The sequence below is a fragment of the Centroberyx gerrardi genome, chromosome 11, assembly GCF_048128805.1.
Source record: "Centroberyx gerrardi isolate f3 chromosome 11, fCenGer3.hap1.cur.20231027, whole genome shotgun sequence".
Taxonomy (NCBI): domain Eukaryota; kingdom Metazoa; phylum Chordata; class Actinopteri; order Beryciformes; family Berycidae; genus Centroberyx; species Centroberyx gerrardi.
Window position 1 is genome coordinate 8937670 of NC_136007.1, and position 21129 is coordinate 8958798.

The following is a 21129-nucleotide window of genomic DNA, read 5'->3' on the forward strand; positions in this document are numbered from 1 at the left end:
GTATGGATCATTGTGTAAGTCATTCCACCAATCAGTTATATATCCTCATCATTGCTAAATCGTAAAAAGAACCTGTTTTGAATCAATTTCACTAGACATTAATTTACTAACTATAGACTAAGTTCATTACGAGCCCATGTATAAGCCAATGTGTAGTTTTGTTTTTCCAAGGACATATACAACCGCTAAGACAAAGACAACAACTATTGCATTGTGCTGTAGTACTTTTAACAAATCTTACCTAGTTTCCAATACTTGTCCTTGGAGCAAATTGTCTGTGTTCATTTAACTCTGAGAGTGTAACAATCAACACTATGCCAGTGTTTATACAGGTCCAAACCCATCAGAGTTAATTCAACACTTTTAGATAGTTTTGAACAGCCGCCCCGAAGCCATATCAACTCTATGATTGAACAAACAACGCTCCAATCAACACGTGTCAACATCAAATAATTGTCACTGAAAAATCAACACTTATTAACAGTGGAAAATGTGCTGGGGTCGGGTGCCCTTGGTCGAGGCATTTTAGTAATTTTGGGCACTCTCAGCACCCGAAGTCGAAGCTGTAACCCTCTGAGTCCTCCCTTAACCAACTGCCAACCCTTCCTGCTGTCTTCCTTCATTTCACATAGCAGTGGAGGTTTTCAGGGGTATAGCACTTATTGGGTCTGTCGCCCCCCTGACAACACTGTGATGATGGATCACAAGGCCTAGTTTATCATGAGGTAAATTACTTGTGACTTGAGTTGGGAAAACTTACCTCAACTTAACTTAAAACTTCACTTACATTACAGTCACTGATCTCCCTGGGTATTGTAGGGATTCTGGCTATAGCAGTCCCCCTCTGACAACATAGTGATGAAGGAGTATAAGGGAGCCACAATGATGGACACTCTGCCCAATTAGAAGCTTGTCGCCTGAACTCACAAGTAGCTCATTTATTGGAATTACTGTTTATTGGACAGGTAAACTGTCATCCTGCAAGGTTAGAGATTTTGACGGCAGGAAGGAGTCAAAACAAATCAGATTCCAGTCCCTGTAACTTAAGCAACTTAAACTAAGCAAGATAGACTTGTCTATGCTCTTTGTCATAATGTATCTTCTATGGTGTTCATACCAGTTAAGGACACATGAAGGAAAAGCTGAATATGAGCATCAGTCAAGACTGCGGTTTGCCCTTGGTTCATTTTGTTATGGTAGGCTTTGCAAGTATGAGTAATTAATCAGATGTCAACATATGTCTCCTTAAATCCATAAAACCTTGTGTTTTTGTTTTGTGTGGGGTCGTTTCCTGCAGTTGGTTTGGATCACGTTCTCACTCCTAAGGAACCACACCTCAGTTCACTTGGAAGGGGATTGAGACCCACATGTTCAGCCTTCTTGGTACGGTCATTTGGTCCACACCCAAGTTCAAAGGGCATTGATCTCAAACAAACTGAACTAAAGGAGTAAACGCTCCAGAGTTCAAATAAACCGCCCTCGAACATGCTTGGTGTGTGAATGTGCCCTTACACATAAACAAATACAGCAGTGGAGCCGGTGAGCTGAGAGATGCTTCCTGAAACAGTAGGCCCGCTGATTAACCCACTTTGATTTGTGACTCTAATTCTCCCTGCAACAGGCCCCAGCCTCGGGTCATTATTGAACAGGGAGAGAGAGAGAGAGAGAGAGAGAGAGAGAGAGAGAGAGATAGGGGGGATGAGGGAACAGCACATGCAAGAGGGAATCCGTTTGGAAGAGGACAGGTGTGGAGATTATCGCCCTGCAATAAGCGAATGGCACAACGACAATATGTTGTCCCATACTCCCCACGCTCAGCCCATTGACAAGAAAACAAGATGCTACTGCTTAACGGTTAGGCCTGCAGCTGGAGGGAAAGGGCTGCTGCCTGATGGCTAAACATCCACCCCATCATTCACTGTCACAGGCAACACTGAATCAGAGGCCTAACTAGTGTGCTGGTTTAACCTGGGGGAATTGATTACACGCCTGCCTTCCCTTGACATTTGGAGCACTATTACTAATTGCACAATAAGCAGTGTCTGTATCATTAATAACGATGTAAGCAGTACATCTTTGGTGCTTTGTCACAGCTTATAAAATGGGTGTGCATGCATTGTGTGTGTGTGTGTGTGTGTGTGTGTGTGTGTGTGTGTGTGTGTGTGTGTGTGTGTGTGTGTGTGTGTGTGTGCTTTGATGCTTGTATGTCACTCCATTTATCAAGATTAGTTACTGCAGATTATGCTTTTGTCTCAAGATGTCCAAAGTCTGAGAAACATGACAAGATGCAAAAACCGTTCAAATGGTAAATAAGCCGGAAGAAACATTGTTGAGTGAAATGGTTATTGAGAAACGGGGGTCGGGGATGGGGTGGGGGTGGGGGGGGTGTTCTGGAGAATGGGTCCCCAGCTGCACGGCCTTGAGTGTGTTCAGATGGCCTTGATCAAACACAGGAAGATTTAGAACACACTAAAAAAAGTAGGGGTTGCAAAAGGGTTCTTAGTTTGTAAATGATTCAGCTATGAAAGAGCTGAGAGAAGGTTCTTTAAAAAAATATATTGTTTTGTATTTTGGGTCAGCATACACCCACATCATAGTTGAGTTTTAGTTTTCATTTACTTGTTTCCTGTGCATACAATAGTCCATGAGTCTGAGACATACACATTAAAAAGGGTTCTACATTGCACCCATATGTTTTGTCCTATAGGGATATGCAGAAGAACCTATATAGGTGCTTAAGTAATAGAGTGAGTGAAGAAAAGAAAAGAAAAGAAAAGAAAAGAAAAGAAAAGAAAAGAAAAGAAAAAAGAAAAAAGGACAAGAAAATTTAAATTAAAAGAAAAAAAAAGAAAAAGTTGAAGAAGTGGGTAAGCCATGCAAGTAATGAGCACAGTCGTGAAAAACAAAAGCAGGGAATAAGAAAGGGATTGCGGCTAGACTGCAGACTATTCTGGAACATGGAGGAAAAGTAATTTTAAAAGAGCATCCAAGGAACAAAAAGCCAAAGTTTGGGAGACTGCAGGAACCTGTTGTACAGACTATTGATGAGATTCAAAGAGATCCTAAGCTACCTGCTGAGGGAACAGAAATAATCGGGGTCTAAATCTTCAGTCAACATTTACCCAGACGCCCCGGCACACACAGCTTATGAGTTTTTGACTGCACAAAACCTGTGGGAATCTGCAGTGATCTTTAAAGCATGTATGCTGTGTTTTACTCATATTAACGTTATATGTCGATGGCTGTATTTGTTTCAGGACAGCTATTTTGGGATGGCTTTGCTTGCAGAGAACTTTGTCAAGGCCTTGCGTGCCAGCTTGTTGGTAAATATAGTCAAATTTAAAATGACTGTCACTGATTTTATTTACAGATTCAACACTATAAAGCATCTTGATTACTTCAGGGAAATATACAAAGAAATTTACTGGTATTTACCATGAATTGAGTGACAGAAAAAGTAAAGTATTACCAAAAAATGTATATTCTGGAACTGCGATCTCGTAACATGACAAGCCCTCAGGCATTAGCGGGGAGCTCTTGCTGGAAGACCTTTATGTATTTTGTATACTGACATTAATTCCACTGAGACCTGCAATCTTTAGGGAACAAATCACTACAATGAGTTGGCAGGAAGTTATAAATAAATGCAACATGGATTTTCGGTTGCATTGTCTTTACAAATCTTCAATTCCAATAGCAGATCAACATATTTCCTGATTACCATGCGTCTCAGGGCTTGCTGTAGATGCCTGCATGCTAGCAAAATGACAAAATACTGCCAGGATCAGGGCATAACCTAATAGAGGAGTAAATTGGCTTTATGGTGCTGTTATGTTGCTGAATGGCTAAATAATGGCTAAATAACTGACTTGTCTAGCTAACTAAAAGGCAAGCGCTGGCTTTTAATCTGAGCAATAAAAACATGACACCATCTTTTAAAAGGTATGCTGACAGATGATGATGATGAAGGAATTGATAAACGTTTTTTTTTTTTTTTTTGGTGACACGCGCGCATGATAGCCCATTATCACCATTATGGGTTAAATAAAGGAGCAGACAGATTGATGGTGTTGTACACTATGAGGCTAATAATACCACAGAAGTACACTGGACCTCACAGGGACTACTAACATGCCCTGATTGTAATGAACTATGGCAGGGTCTTCTCTAGTGCAGAGCGGACAAGTGGCCGCTTCCAGCCATTACAAGCCACGTTAGTGATAGCCCTCTTTGATGGGCCCCCAATGTGAACCGAAGAGCCATGGGTGCTAAATACACGAGGGATTCTGCTCCCACACATACTTTAGACTAATTAGAAGGGAGAATGTCACTGCTGGAGTGTGCAACAGTGATGCGGTTGCTGGAAATACACCTATCCATGATGCTCTGACCATTGCAGCTACTGTAAATCAGGTCAGTCAGGTCTTGAGTGGAACATTGAGTTGGAATACGGTTTCATTGTTTTCAATGACTTATCTTGGCATAAAAAAAGATGTAGAATATTTCTAGATAGCTGCTGTTGTATGGTAAGATTAAAGATTCACCTTGCTCAATGCTACAGTAGCATTCTGATTAGTATTCAGTAAAGTATACCTTAGTATACTGTATTTAAGATACTGTAAAAAGACCCTCAGCTTTTAACTCACTGTAAGAAGTTCATTTAATAAACGAAATGAGCAAAAACCACTTAGACAAGCCGAGGCATGTCTTCCCAAAGGGACTTGTTACATAAGTACCATATCATACATTCATTCTCTAGAACACCATATTTTTTTGAGGGTCAGCAGACAGGCATGTTCCATTCCACAAAGCGTTGGATTGGTTCCCTAGTGGAAGAAACTTTTTAATTAACCAGTAGGTTGAGTAAAGTACTGTGCAGATCTGTGTTTGTTGCATATTTGATCAGCAAGAAGAGCATAATGTGAAGTTCAAACACAATGTTAAGATAAAGATTTCCAAAGATCTATAACCTGTGATCCAGAGAGGGGAGACGGCCCCTTGAGAGTGTAAAAGTTACTGTATTCATTCTTAAAAGTTCCCCTGTAGTGAAAAGAAAAGAAAAAAAAAACACTTAAGAAAATGGGTCTGACTCACAGGCTGTAGCATCAGCGCACTCTCACACATTTGTAAATGCTGAACTCAAGTCCAAATCACCAATTGATAAAGTGCTGTGAAGTGCACACAGCTAAATGCCAAGTCTTATGGCTGTGCCCACACTAAGAAACCAGCCATTATTTTCACCTGGTCTCAGTACCTCATCTTAAGAAACAGCCTTTCAGTGGAGGAGGCTGGTGCTCCCTGTGATCTAATGTGTGATGTACACTTCTTCTTCTATTATCAGGGGAGCTATACAATCTTCTTCTTCTTTTATAGAATGGTCCTACTTTTTCTTGTTGATGTTCTTCTTCCTCGAATAGGAGGATTATTGAAAAAAACACTTCATATTTTACTTGTTGTATCTCTTCTTCTCCTTCTATCATCATCATCATCATCATCATCATCATTATCGTCACTAGCAATGCAACACCACCCCCGTCTTCATTTACATTAAGTTAATTGGTTCAGCTAATGAACAAACACCTACCCATACGCTCTGCATTGTTAGCGGTGACATAAAAATCTCCTTATCAGTACAAAAACAATCCACTCGATGCCTGTCCTTTTACTACATTCAAGTGCCATATGAGTGTAATCTAAATGGATTACTAAAGCTCTGCAGGGAAGCAAATGTATCTAAACATACCAGCATGAATAATGCAAGTTGGAGCATGGGCTGTTGCAGTGCTCTGCTCACACAATCCATCTATTCCTCCCTCGCTCACTCCGTCCCTCCCTTCATGCCTCCCTCGTGACTTCCCCTTGCAAAAACTTACTATATTTTCTCTGAATGATGCATGACCTATACTATATGTAATGTATACAGCTTCTGTGTTTGTGTTTCTTTTTTTCCTTTTTTTTCCCAATCTGTTGATAAGCCTAGCAGGTTGCAGCCAAGCTCTTCAGGTGGGAGAGCGGAAGGCAGGTGGAATAGACATAGCATATAAAAAAGGCCCAGAAAAGTGAAAGGTGCCCAAGGAATCATTACTTAGAGAAAGCGGGCTGAAAATATAACCATTTGCCGCATAAGGTGCACCACGCATCAAAGCCTGATGAATGAAGGACTAAAATAGAAAATCAAAAGAAAATAGATGTTTACAGAATGTGAACAGAATATCTACAGGATTTGAGGCATCAGAGCTCAGTTATTTGTGTTCTATTGACCTTCAGGACAACTTGGAGATGCAGTCAGTCAGTCATTTCTTTACTTTGGACAATCAAGAGATGAAGGGATTAAATCTATAATTTATAATGAACCAATTTACCCAAATACCTGCCAAATATAAGGCACCCATGAGGGAAGACATGGTCCTTTGACTGAGCTGTGCTTCCATTCATGTGATACACATCTCACACAGAAAAATAAAGGTGCGAACTGGAACTGAAAGGTTCTGAAAGGTTCTTTGTGGAACCAGAAATGGTTCTTCTATGGCATCACTCCGAAGAACCATTTTTGGCACCTTTATTTTTCTGTGTGGGTGGATACAGCCAACTTCAATGCTACCTGTCTCTCATTATGCTTGTTAGGATTACAGATCTAAACCCTAGACATCTGTCCAGTCTTTACAAGTTTTTACAAACCTAACCCTAACCCAACCCTAACCCTATTTTAGGTTCTGGTGACAGCAGAGACAGAAAATATATAAAGTTGACACTGCTAACATCATGGCAGGCCAACACTATTGTGCACTGCTGTGTTCTTCCCTCCTAGCCTTAACTCTCCATGTCTATTTAACATTGCACACAATATGGTAGTCAACTAGCATATTTGCGTGTATTTCAGATGCAAATTCCATTCTAGCCAATTAAAAAATAGTGCCTTTGGAACAGGAGCAGTGAGCTGAGACTAGGTTGCGTTTTTTTTTGTTTGTTTTTTTAAATATGTTTATTCAATTTTTGGTTAGCCTCAGGACACAAAAAAAACACAAAAGAGACAACAGAAGGCATTGGATACAAATGATGTATAAAAACAAAACATACAAAATTAAACAGACTAACAAAATCCCATAGAAACAGATTAACAAAAACAAAACCATTTAACACAAATGAAACAACAGAGTTACAAACAACAAAGTTAAGGGGGAAATTAAAGCCTATCCTCTGCATAATCCATGATGGATTGTCATCAGAGAGTAAATCTGAGTTTTTCTAATTTAAAGTGCTGCATAACATCTTTGATCAGATTAACATGAGTGGGAGGCTGTGCTTGCTTCCAGTTCAAGAGAATTAGTCTGCATGCTAAAAGGGTTATGAACCTCGCTACAATGGGTCCTTTAAGAGGACTATCCTCTTCCAGTACCCCAAATAAACCCAACATGGGGTCAGGCACCATCTGACATGAAATATCAGACAGTGTTTGAATACAGAGGACCAGAAGTTTGACAGTTTAGAGCAAAGCCTGAAGGTATGCCCCAAAGAGGCGGGAAATATTCTACATCAGTCACATAGTGGGTCCACATGTGGATACATATAAAGTTTTACTTTAGAGAGATGAATGCGATGCAACACCTTAAACTGTATAAGACCATGCCTGGTGCATATAGATGCTGAGTGCACCCCCTCCTCCTCCATCTTACCATTGCTCTATTTTCAATGCCCAAATCCTCTTCCCAACCCGACTTCACATAAAGCAGAGAAATATCTAGTAAGTTAGAGATATAGCTGTTGGAAATTCCATCGGTTTGCTATCAGGTACACTAGGAAATGTAAATGTATTGGATCTAACAAATTTGTGGACTTGTAGAAATCGAAAAAAAATGAGTTTGAGCAGTTCAAAAGAGGGTAAGGATCCATTTATATATATATATATATATATATATATATATATATATATGTACAAACCTTCAACATTTTAATACAGTTATGAGTCCATAATTGGAATGAGTAGTCTATTATGGCAGGGGGCAAAAAAAGTGGTTTGCACACAAACGAGTGAAGAGAGAGCTTTCATGCCATCCAAAATGTTGTCTTATTTTAGTCCAGATTTTAAGGGACTGTGTTACAACTGGATTGGTAAAGGGGAGAACAAAAGTGCACTCAGACAGGTGGGGTGACACAGTGCCTGCTTTATCTGCAACCAGGCGGGTTGATCCTCTGCCGCAAGAGCCTGTGCACAGAAAGAGATGGCTCTTATATCAGAGGCCCAGTAATAATGTAAAATCTTGGCCGATCCCATGCCCCCCAAATGGTTTTGGGGGGCATGGGATGGGCCTTTGTAAAAAGTCCTTCCTAATCCTAGGGGATTTCTTATTCCAAATAAAACAAGTAATTTCTTTATCCAGTTTATCCAGATTTCTTTATCCAGAGCAGAAATTTGGGATATTCATAGAATATTAATTTTAATTCTGTTAAGGGAGATGGGACCACGGGCCAAAATCTTTGATTGCACATCCAAATAGAGTCTTAAAATTCAACTTGAATAGGTCAGTGATGGACCTTGTTACAGTCAAATTCTTGACTAGAATTTAAAATAAATTTCTGTGGGCTTGAACAAAGCTTGGTCACTTAACATGCATTTGTAATGATGGTCTGCACATGACCTGCAGGCTGGTTAAGCAGAATAGAGAGGCAGGCCTAGTAAAAAGTTGGGGGAAGAGTCCCAGAATCAAATGATTCATTAAAAATATCAAGCAGTAAAGGGAAAATTAATTAAGTCTGAGGTAAAACCATGGGGTCCTGAAGCTTTAGAGCTTTGCATGCAATTTATGGAGCAGCTCAATTCCTACTAACTAACTATATTTACACTATCCTTCAGCATTGTAGTAGGACACTTGTAATTAAAATATTGGAAAAGAGTAACTTAAATCACAGCATAGTATAAAATAAATCCCACAGGATAAAAACAAAAAACAAATAAAAGACATAAATAAAATGTTACAAATCATGCTGCCACTAATCAGTGGCCTGTAACATTTCACTATTCCCCATTTTTGTCCATTACAAGTTATGACTTACTAGACTACCGTAGTCCATTGGAACAGTTCACGTTTTGCACATAAAGCAGAATGTTTTTGTCCTGTGTAAAACTGAACCCAAGCAGAAATAAAGAAACAAACTACTCCTTCAGTAGAACCCATCAGGGGTTCTTTGGACATTGCGCCCCACACTTTAGAGCGAGAGACGTAAGCATATTTAGCCACATTAGCAGAGCTAACAATGATAGACACTGGCACTGTGAGACAGCTCGACCACTAACATAATTAGTCATTTTGATTCAGGGGATACAATTATCAAAGTTAGACATCTGTTACAAACATGAAATCACCTGTTGCTTCTTACATTTTGGTAGGCCAGCCATGTGTATACAGCTATCAACCGATATGTGATGATGTCTGCTAGGCAGCGTAGTTGGGCTGCAGGGCGATCCTGTTGTGGTAGAACTTGGTTGCTCCCTCTGGGGTGTTGAGTTTGTACAGTGGGAAAGTATAGGCTGTACTCGATCTTGGCCTCACGCAGCTTAACTTTCACTGGGTTGAAGGCAACGCGTAATTTGCTAACTTCTGAGAGAGATCCGGGAGGATGTGAACAGGCGAGTCTCGGTAGGAGAGCTGTCCTTTACTTTTGGTGAGGGGGAGAAATTTGCTCCTTCTGGGTGAGATAATGCAGCCGGACCAGTATGGGGCAACGACATTCCTCTTTCTTTAGTTTGGGAGTTAAAGATCTGTGAACCCAATCGATGTACCTCTGGAAAATGCCATGAAAAGAGTGGGGTTGCCTCCTTCAGCACCTTCCGCAACTCCAGTGATTTTAAGATTCTGTCGCCGGCTCCCACACACAAGGCCAATTTCAGCTTTGAAATCTCGTCCGATAGCTGTAGCTCAAATCTCATGTTGTGTTTTCCCAGTTTAGATCGAGTAAGAGTGTAGAGTATGTTGTTGATTTGTAAATTGTGTTGATTACAAAGATGATCAGAGATGTTGGACTTATTCTACTCCATGGCAAGCATAGGAACCCACCCTAGGTTGCATTTTAAGTCTGACCAAAGCTTATACCATCATGTAACCTGACCAGTGATCCTATCCTTACAGGCTGGCTTTCTTCCTATATTCGCCCCACCACACTCCATTAGGCTACAGCATCCAGTCAAGTATCTATCCTCTTCTCCCTGAACCCTTGCTGAGGTCGTCTCTGCTGTGCCCGTTACATAACTCAGACAGCTACTTTCCTGGAGGCTAACTTAACATTACCAGTTTGTGACGAAACATGACTGGAGACTAGTGAGGGATTAGGATTTGTGAACATGTGCATGCATGTGTGTATGTGTAAGTAGCCTATGAGAGAGAGAGAGAGAGAGAGAGAGAGAGAGAGAGTGTGTGTGTGTGTGTGTGTATGTGTGTGTGTGTGTGTGTGGAGACATACAACACTAAAGCATCCTGACTGTACAAGTTCTTCCATGTCTGCCCTATATGCCAGTGTGCTTGATATAGACTGTGGATAAGATGGGGATGCTTTCAGGAACCACTCTAAAACCTTTAATGGCGTATTTTTTGAGGGTACAACTAGTTTTATACATCAGTTACAGCCAACCATACATGAAGCATTCCAAGAAGTATTCCAAGAGTGCAAATAACCATTTTTGATTTCCACGGTAAACAACATTCTTGTGTTTTGAAATGCAGCTTCTCTTCGCGCGGCACAATATCCAAAGCACTACAGCTAGCTCAACTCGCTGATCAAATAACATTAATAGCTTAAATTCTACTTGTCTACTCCCTAACAAAGTAAATACTTCACATCAAAGATTATGATTGCGGATGAGGTCGACCCTGGTTTGCTAATTAACTTGTTAGGAGTTTTAAAATAGTGTGGAGCTCAGTTTGACAGTTTTGACAATTTATTTAACAGCGGGAAAAAGTTGGAGTGTCAGGAAAAAAAAAAAAATCAAAAATTTTAATGGAAGTTTGCATGACATTTATTTATTTTTTCTTCCCCACAGCTGGAATTTCTTCCAGACAGTCAATCTCCGCATCACTGTCTCTACAGACTCATTAGCTACTGTGCAACCATCATGGAGCAAGATTTTGGAAATGCCATGAAAACTGCAATGACCAAACTCTGTCCATAACTCTGGAAAAACCCTGAGCAAAACATTTAGACATTAGAGGCACTACATCCTGTCAAAAAAATAAAGTTAAGTTGCATTCATTGCCTTCAGAGATTACTCATGCCATCAATCTACAGTATTGATCAATACCATTAACATTACAATGAGCTGATTATGGTGATCTTTCTCTCACCCTCGCCATCATACACTAAACATTTAATGGTTTAATCCATGCCATGCAAACCCATTTAAGTGATATTGACCTATTCAAGCGATATTGACAGACTGACTGCTCATCAGTTTACATCAGTTATGCCCACATCAGCAATATAATATGGAGTGTTGCTGGGAAATGGATTTAGACAGAACTACAGATGAAGACTTAATCATTTTTAAAGCTCTCAGGTCCGGAAGAGAGAGATTACGCAATACCATATGAGTGCATCCACAGTCTTTCTTTCCTTTTATTATCATATGGCAAGCAATAATCTCATGTGTTTCCGCTAACATCCATTATACTCTATCCCATCTGTATAATACATACTGTCCAGTGCAATCGCTATATATTATACATATTATATTATACAGCAGACATCTCATCAGTGATATCTTGATCTGTTGAGCTGCTCAGGGGGGTGGGGGGAGTGGAGGGCATTGGGTACTAAAATGGGGGGTACTGAATTCCTAGTGCCTTCTCAAGCAATCAATAAGCTCCTCTTGACCTTTATGTGCATCAATAATGGTATTTCTGCCTTTTGGAGGAGGATAAGAAGTTTAGTTCATCCTCAGACAGGAGTATTTCTTCCCCTGTGAAAACTGTTGGCTTAGGATTCAAGTGCTATGGAGCTCAACCGAGAGCAAACTCTCACTAAAATGGCAGTGGAGGAAAGGGCTTGATAGAGGCAGTGTTGGGAGAGAGAGAGAGAGAAAGAAAGAAAGAAAGAAAGAAAGAAAGAAAGAAAGAAAGAAAGAAAGAAAGAAAGAGAAAGAAAGAATCAGTCAGCCAAAGCCTCTATATCTCTATTTTCCATTCATACATCTTCTGACCCATGCATGAATTACGGCTTTCCAAACCACCTGCCTTGGGTTGAATTGTCTAACATGCCATTGGTATTCAGTGTGGTGTCCTTCTCTGTATGTCCACCTCTGAGTCATGCAGTATGAACCCTCAGCAGCACTAGGTACATGACCTTCCCTCCAACACCGCACCGCTGCTGCCTCTCCACATGGCAAGTTGTTAATGTCAGACCTCTCTCCTATCTCTCTCTTTCCCTCTCTCACTCTCTCTCTCTGTCACATACACACATGTAAGATACTTGAACCCCAGGTCAAACATGTCCATATCCCATCCTCTTTCACCCTCCAAGGCCTGGGACCTAGGAACCTAGGAGCACCCAGGAACAAATGACCCTTCATGGGTATGTAATGAACACCAGCCACAGCCTCCTCACTCCATGCCTGGCTCCAGGCCTAAATAATATGTAATGTAGTTTGCTACATGCTATATGACTCAGTGGAGACAGCTATGAGTGCACAGTTTTAACCTTAGGCTTGCGCTTTGAAGACCATAGATAAGAATGGCGATGACGCGGCAAAAAGGCCACGCCTGCAAAGTGCGGTACAAGTGTGAAACCCTATTCAATTTCTATGAGCAAACCAATAAATTGACATTTTATGTGCTTGCTCATGGTGTAAATAATTTGTTATTACCTTTTCATGGGTGTCCAACAACAGCATGATCATTAAAATGTTTTTTTTCTTGAAGTCTCAAAATGCTAACACGACTCCTCTCTTGAACTGAAGTTTGCACGGAAGTTTGCTAGCTTGTTAGCACTTCCAGATAATTAAAATATAATGATCATGCAGTTGCTTGACAGATGTGAAAAGGTTAAGGGCAATTACCAAAACCATTTACATTTTGCATAAATTATTAGAACATAGAAAAAGCAACCCTAGAAGATGTTGATTTGTTGTTTTACTCAAAGAAATTGAATAGGATTTCACACTTGTACCGCACTTTGTAGTTGTGGCACATTGTGTTCAGTCACCACTCACTACCTGCTTCCAGAACTCCTTCTTTAACTTTCAGCTTCAGGAAAGTTGGGCTGGGGTCTGGGGTGAGACAAGCTTGAGTCCAAGGTGTGTGTTTGCACATCACCACTGCTTACGTGACAAAAACCGGAGAGGGCTTCCTGTCCTCTGGGCCAGTCACGCTTGAAGGCTTGCTTACTTTAGTTTGGCAATTCATATAATGTGAGCTAGAAGCCTATGTTGTTTCTAAATGGGTTTCTGCTCTGTGACATCGGTAACGGAGTGCTAAAACAGATGGTTCGAGACAAACCTCTTTGTGGCCCCTTGTTTTAATGGCGTCCCTGGAAAAATCAAATAAATTTGTCAGTACCTCATGTATCTGCTTTTAGTGGGAGGCCTTCAACATGGGCCAGTGAGGTAGTAGCAGTGGGTGGGAGAAGGATATGTTCTAATACACATCAAAGCACTGATGCCCCACTCCTCCATAATGGGTAATAGGGCACTGTTGGATACATCACTCAGTTACATCTCTCCATTATCCTCTTCCCTCTGCCTCGTCTGTTCTCTAAAGAAAGTGCACAGTGTGTGGTTCTATCCTTGCACCAAAGTAAGTGGCAGACACAGAGCCAGATGGGAGAGAAGAATGGAAAAAAAAAGGAAAGTGCTCCTGTTCTACACCAGCTGCTATCCTGAAAATTGGTTACATTTATAGGAAGGGGAGCAGATCAAAGAAGCCGCACCATTGCCCACACATGTGGCCTCCTCTTTCCACGAGTGTCCAATGGGTCAGGTGGTAACAACTCACCTTTCACATTAGAACGCGTTTAGAGGGCTAAACCTCACAAAGGAATAGCATGATCAAAGGAGCTGTGTGGTACTGGCTTTGATTTGTTGTTTATTTGGTGGAGGGAGGTAATTTTGGATGGATCATATGGACTAGAAGGAAGTGTTATTTGGCCATGTGGGTGCATGTGAATGTAAACGCTGGACTTACTTCTGGGCAAGCATAGTGAAGCTGGAATCTATTTTTTTCATGCCACATTAATAGTTGAAGCCCAGAGGAAATGATAGTAGTGAAGTGAATAGTAATCAAAGCACTACAGCCATCGGGATACCCTGTTGCCTCAGCAGGCTGGGACACATGTCATATATTGGTAACATCTTGGGTTGAAATCTGGCTTGTGCCCCCTCTCCTCCTGTCCTGTGGTTGTCACTCTCTACTGCATGCAATCTGATAAAGCAGAGATGCCTTAAAATGATCAAAACAGAATAAATCAATAAAGAGAACCACTATGACCTAGGAGTCAATCTATGATTAAGCTGAGATAGTAACCATTGGCAAGTAGGTTGCCTAGCTTATTTCTAGAAAGCATTTAACGATATAAAAAAATGAAAATCAATCAACAAACTGTATGAAATGGCTCTTTGTATTAGGGGATTACGATGTAGATACAAAAAGGATGACGTCATATTTGGGTTAGATTCTTGAAAGACAGCACACACAAATGCATATGAGCACCCACACATACACATGCATGAACCCATGCACGTGCGCACGCACACGCACACACACACACACACACACACACACACACACACACACACACCCCACACACACACACACACACACACACACACACACAATGTAAGGCTGCTTTAAAAACCCTTGCTTTGGTAATACAGCTTTAATCCAGAAGAACTCAAGCAGAATTCAAGCCCTATTGTTGAGGGCCCTAGACCTGGATCTTGTGTCGTGTGTGTGTGTGTGTGTGTGTGTGTGTGTGTCTGCCTGTGCCTCTGTATGTTTGTGTGTGTGTGTGTGCAGCTCTTCTGTACTGTCAATGCAAATGCATGCAAATAGAGACAGCTTCATCTTTTTCTCATCTCATCTGTACTCATCAACACAGTCTACAGGAGCACAAAGATAACAACGTGAACAACAGCCTTTGGGTGCTGCTGCCAAAAATATTCCAGCGTGTAATCATCCTCTGACATCACAACATGACTCACATCACAGCTAGTAACACCAAAACAACTATAACAACAAGACACATCTGTACACACTGTAGAAAGACTTGCAATTTGAAACTTGACAAGTTCAACTAAAATAGTGGAGGTCAGCCACAGAAAGGGACAATATCAAATCATTCAGATGACAATGGACCTATCAAAATCTCATGCATATGGCCATAAATATCACTTTTTCTTACCCTGTCAATTTTTTATAAATGTCAAGAGTGACCTTCCGTGATGATAAAAACCCAGCCTTGAGGTTCCTCTATAAACTGAGGCGCAGTTCTACGATTCCATCACTAGGAGGTGCTCTTGTATGAAGCAAAACCTGTTCTCCACTTCTAATATCCACACCTCTCATCTCTCAAGTTCTTCCACAGCAACTATTTCTGGTAAAGTACTTATAAACAAGGTGGAGACAGTCAAATCTAAAGCATTGTTTCTCAAACAGAACATAAGCCAATGTGTTTTTTTAATGGTGGACTGTATAGGCCTTTGCAGACATGGACTCATAAAATGTACTGTGGCAATCTGTAAGGCATGTGAGAGATGAGCAGAATGGGATTGTATTTGTAAAATCACTGTAATGGGAAGTTAGTGATGCTTGACTGTGTATCAGCAAAGCAAATCAAGTAGTAATCAGCTTATGACACCAAAAAGAAAGCGTCCATTCATGTCCATCTGATCAAAATCTCTGAGAGGTGTCACTCACTTTCATCCCTTGGACACAACGGTGATTGTATTTGTACTGTCAAACCTACAAATCAATGCGAGTGATCGCAAAGAAAACATTTTCACAGCCTTGCATTAAGTGGGGTATCCCAGGTTTCCCCCAGTGGTATGGGGAGGTATTTCCCCTGGTGGGGTTTATGCATAGCAGGGGATCATGAGTCCAGAATGGGCACTAATCGTCAAGGGAGAAGTGATAATGGCCTACTTACCATATTGACTTCTGATACCATGTCTATGCTGGCTATGTCTATATTCATCCCCACTCCAACCGGAGGACCTGGGACAGAACAAAACAACGGTCAGCAATGGGGGAAAAAAACACATCATCTGCAGCCTAAGACATGTCATGGTTCAATGCAGGCAAAAATGTTACGAGTTTGAAACAGTTAATATTGTGTGCGTGATGGCAGCACAGATTAACACTGGTGAATTTCGCTGTTGTCAGCCGGATAATAGTTTACAGTGTTCATTTCGGGTGGGAATAGATGCGCTGAGCTGCGGTGAAAGTGTCGATAATTCCCCTTAAAAGTTCTTGCCATAAAATCATTTAGGCTAAAACATATTTCCCATCGCATTCAACACCTGAATAGGAACAGGACTATAATCACGAATGGACACACATATGCCCAATATTCCAATAGGCACGCTACGAGAGTTGATAAGCACCATTTACTATGATCATTTTTCAACCAAATAGGCTATACAAACTTGTGTTATCTGTTTTACCCATCCCTCCATAAATCGTAGGTCCTAATGTGTTTCCCCCCTAATGTCGATATCCTCTGTTGCTGTAACATATAAAAGCTCCTATGCTACCTGCAGAAGCGGATGAGGAATGCCTGTTTTTTTTTTTACTTTCCAAAAAATGCAAACCGAAAGCGGTTATCAGCGACGATCGTAGTAAGAGTAAAAACTGTAGCATTATGCAGGCTGACAAGGCACAAAGTCAATCAGAGTTGGTGATAATATGAGTTCATTTACCTCCGAAATCTGGCCTCAATCGAATATCATAACCTTTCAACAGTCTATCCACCGTTTCTTTGACCAAAGACATATTGCTAGGGTCATTGACACCGGCACTATGGAGGAAAAAAAGGAGAAAAGGAAGACAACATACTTAGATACGAGACGTTCTTGGACCATTAAGTGTCCAAGTATTTCCCATGCTGTCTGTAACACAGTCACACTAAGTAAAATGAGTGTAGCATCCTCCCGACCCCACCACTTACCTTTGCGCGCACACCACGGCCACTATGAGGGGGAACGACCAGACGCCAAAACACCTCATTCTCCTTATTCTGAACACTGCCATAGTTGCGTTATAATTTGGGGGATTATTTTTTTTCTTTTAGTGAAGACAGACGAGATCCAACTTATTCTGGCCAGTGCAGTAATTCCAATGCCGGGCGCATGCGCACACCCGACCACAACATCAAGGAGCAGCGCTGATGCTGCTGGTGGTAGTGGCAGAGGTAGTACCCAGCCACGGAGGAAATTTAAAGGAGAAAGAGGATCAAGCGTACAAGTTACTCAGAGGCAGACGGGGGTCTCCCTCCGTTTGCGATTTCTTTAAACCCAATATGTTTGTAGCCTATTATGGATAGAGAAGCGGGCTTGGGACCGGAAAGTTGTCGGTGCGAATCCCCGGGACCGGCTGGGGAAATGTGGGGTGGGGTTGTCTCTCTCCCTTTCGCTCGTTTCTCCCCCAACAGCTACCTTCGAGTAGCCTTTGAGCAAGGCATTTAACCCCCCAACTGCTGCTCAGTGGCCACCACTAGAAGTCTGGTCTCCCAGGTGTAAATGTGTGTAACTGCATGAATGTGAAGTAGGACATTGCAGGAAAAGAGCATACATGCTCAGTGGACCTTCCGTGGATAAAAAAAGGTTAAGAAAAAAAACAAAACATTCCCTAGTGTACTTTGACCACGAACATCCACTTATATTTACATGAAACAATGTGGAACACATGTTTTACACATTTTGAAGAAAAGAATGAGGGCGAATGAAAAACCTGCCTATCATTATACACTAGATTATATAATGTGGATGTTTTATTTCATGTTAAGTATGCTGCAAAAATATTGAGATTGGGCACTGACATCAACCCCTCCCTGTGTGTGTGTGTGTGTGTGTGTGTGTGTGTGTGTGTGTGTGTGTGTGGGTGTGTGTGTGTGTGTGTACGTGTACTTGCGTGTGTACGTGCGTGTGTCTGCGTGAGAGGAAGAGCTTGTAAAAGAGTGATAGAAAACTAGGCTGCGCTTGTAGTTTGGGTGAGCGCACAAGGGCGCCGTCAGAGGCAGCGTGATGAAAGGAAATGAGTAGTAATCCAAAGATGACTTTTCTATCACTCTACAGTAACGGTCCTAAACGTCCCACGGGACAGATGAGGGAATAGAATACCTTTCTTCGCTTGCTCACTCTTTTGTTCCAAAAATCGCCTCACTTTCAGTTGATGACTCTGTCCATGGTGCTGAATTTGGGTATCTCTCTCTCTCGCTCTCTCTCTCTCTCTCTCTCTCTCCCTCCCTCCCTCAGTGTCTCCGCACAAGGGGGTTGGGGGGGGGGGGTCCATACTAGAAATGCATTACAGCTTCCACAGTTGCTCACGCATCGATCTCCACGCATCCGGGCCTCTGACGAAAGCGAGAAGCGTGGCTGAATCCGCTACGAGGCGCCGCGTCAATGAAATGCCTCGGGGCATGAAGTGAGATGCATGGACCGGAGCAGCAGCATGCACTGAAGCCCACACTCGCCACATCTCACAGCCATGCACGGTTGTGGCTCCACGCACCGGTGAGCAGGATGTGCGCCACTGCGTAAACTCGGACACGCATAGTCATGGATATGGTGGGATCAGAGGCGGATGCTAGAGCAGTGAGCCTTGTGTAGGTGTCCCAGCGGCTGTGCAGCCCAGGAGGATGGGGAAGGAAGGGGATAGGAGTGGTCCTACCAGGAAGATGAGAGATATACTCTGGAACAATCATGACTGACCTCAATTTAGATCTACTGCCTCATTTTGAGATTTAGAAATCACTTTAAGTCCGATTTCACATTAAATACTTGAATTCAGAAGAAGTTGAAGGTGTTTTTTTTTTATTAATTAAAATAGAAATTAAAAATAAAAATAAAATAAAAATGATTATATATGCAGCCCTATTTGGTCTGATGGGGGCGCTGTAATTGAGAATTACAGTAAAATCTGAAATCTGAAAAGTCTGATTCCAAACATCATTTAAAGGGGCAGTAAGTAAGATTTGTCTTGTCCCATAGCACAAAATGACCATAATATATCTGAGGGGTTGGTAGGGTTGTTGATCAGTACCAATGACTCAATGATTACTTGGCCAGGTGATGAGAAATCTGGCTTTCAAAACTCACTTTCCAGCCCATACTCTCAGTTTTGTAACAAACACTTGGATTATACAATCATCGTGACACATTTTCCTCTGGGGCCATGTTCCATGTTTTACAGCCATTCTCTAATCAACCAAATCTCAGAATCAAAGTCAAAATCTCAAGTTTATGCACATGCTTGAGCATCAAGTTCTAGTCAGTGTATCCAAGTAATGGATGTGAGTTTGGTTGTGATTGGAACATGCAGTACATTGGCATGATCACTATGAGTCATGGGTTCACATGACAGGACCTCTTTGAGTATGCATGCCATATCTCACTCATACTCATCACTGGGGGAACAGATGGTGGGACTTGAGAGTGTTCAGCCAGTCATAATATTGTGAGTATAAAGTTGAAATAAATTGTATTATAACTCTCCCAATGTCAGTGGATGGATGTCCTCATCCCCTTGAAACTGGCTGTGAGGCTCACAACCAAACATGTTGACCTCCTATGCTGTTCTTAATGCCTGATTTCCTGAATTGTTTAACATTCCCAAAAGGGCTCTTTCTCCCCCTTTCTCTCTTCATCTACCTCTTTCTGCATCTTTGCACTAAGAGGAAAATAATAATGACTGCTTTTCCGAGCCCCTCAGTCAAAAAACATGCATTTCAAACAGCGCAAATTCAGGTTGTCCTGTACTAATAAATAAAAAAAAAGGATGCCCGCAATGTGTGTTTGAAAAAGACATTTATTTGTGTTGCCCTTTGTCTGCAAACTGGGGTTTGTTTGCTGGAATGTGTTGGGAAGGAGTGTGTGTGTGTGTGTGTGTGTGTGTGTGTGTGTGTGTGTGTGTGCATGCGTGTGCATGCGTGTGTGTGTGTGTGTGTGTGTGTGCGTGTGCGTGTGTGTGTGTGTGTGTGGACATTGTGCCTGTGTACACAGATAACACATCTCAATGCATCCTCTGCCATGACATTGGCTTCTGATTTTACAACAAACAACACAAGGCAAAAAAAACAAAAACAACAACTCAATAAATACTGGCACAGAATGTCACATACTGTCAGTGTTTAGCTGGGTTTTGCGTTCAAAGATTTTTCAATGTCAAAAGTTTTATTTCTACACACACACACAAACACACACAAACACTTTTTACAGAATTATGAACTCTTCAAAGTAAAATAAATGTTTCATCAAAAAGATATTTATGTTTTTTGAAGTAAATTCTGATGATGCAATCTTGTCATAGCTGTGATTATTCCTTTGATACTCAAAAGTTTGAAGACATTTTTGGGGGATTTCTTGATTCATCTACTATCATTTTACATTTTACATTTCAGAAAAAAAAAAAAAATCGACCTCATTACAAGACCAAGTTCATGTTTAATATGATCTGAATAAAGTCCACTCACTCTACATGGGGTTTGCCCTTTGCAAATATGGGCCTATAAAATTTCTTAAAAAAAAAATCTTTAGCCAACATGTGGACAATTTACAAATGTTTCAAGTAAACCTTGCTAAAGCTGTCGTAAAACCTCACCAAATATTAGCAAAACCCATAAAGCCAAGACAATCAGCTTTTATTTATTCACACGTTTCAGGCACGTCCAGAGGGACGGTGGTGAGGATGAGGATGGATTACTTTGTTATGGCTGATAAACCTCTACAGCTCGTGGTCTTACTGTGGAGTCTGCACCTGGTCTGCTCTCAGCAGGTAACGCCTCCTGTGGATTGACTATCTGATATGGATCCAGATCAGCAGAGACGGAGAGGCGATAGACTGCCAAAGCACATGGCAGACATATGATGGCATCATTTTGCCCACTTATTCTCAGGGGAATGTTTTGGAAACGGCCATCAACACTGTGAAAAAA

General features: G+C 41.4%; 1 protein-coding gene across 3 annotated transcripts in view; it reads right to left on the reverse strand.

Annotated features, from left to right (window-relative positions):
• gabrb2b (gamma-aminobutyric acid type A receptor subunit beta2b) overlaps window positions 1-17228 on the reverse strand; it is a 71614-nt gene extending 54386 nt beyond the window's left edge. For 2 of the 3 annotated variants that reach the window (XM_071906175.1, XM_071906166.1), the window contains exons 1-3: window positions 17146-17228; window positions 16898-16995; window positions 16126-16193 (exon numbers count right to left, since the gene is read on the reverse strand). In XM_071906175.1, coding sequence (XP_071762276.1) covers window positions 16126-16193; window positions 16898-16995; window positions 17146-17228 — 249 coding nt within the window. The remainder of the gene's footprint in view (window positions 1-16125; window positions 16194-16897; window positions 16996-17145) is intronic. The other variant, XM_071906183.1, reaches the window with a different exon arrangement.
• Window positions 17229-21129: the final 3901 nt, after the last annotated feature.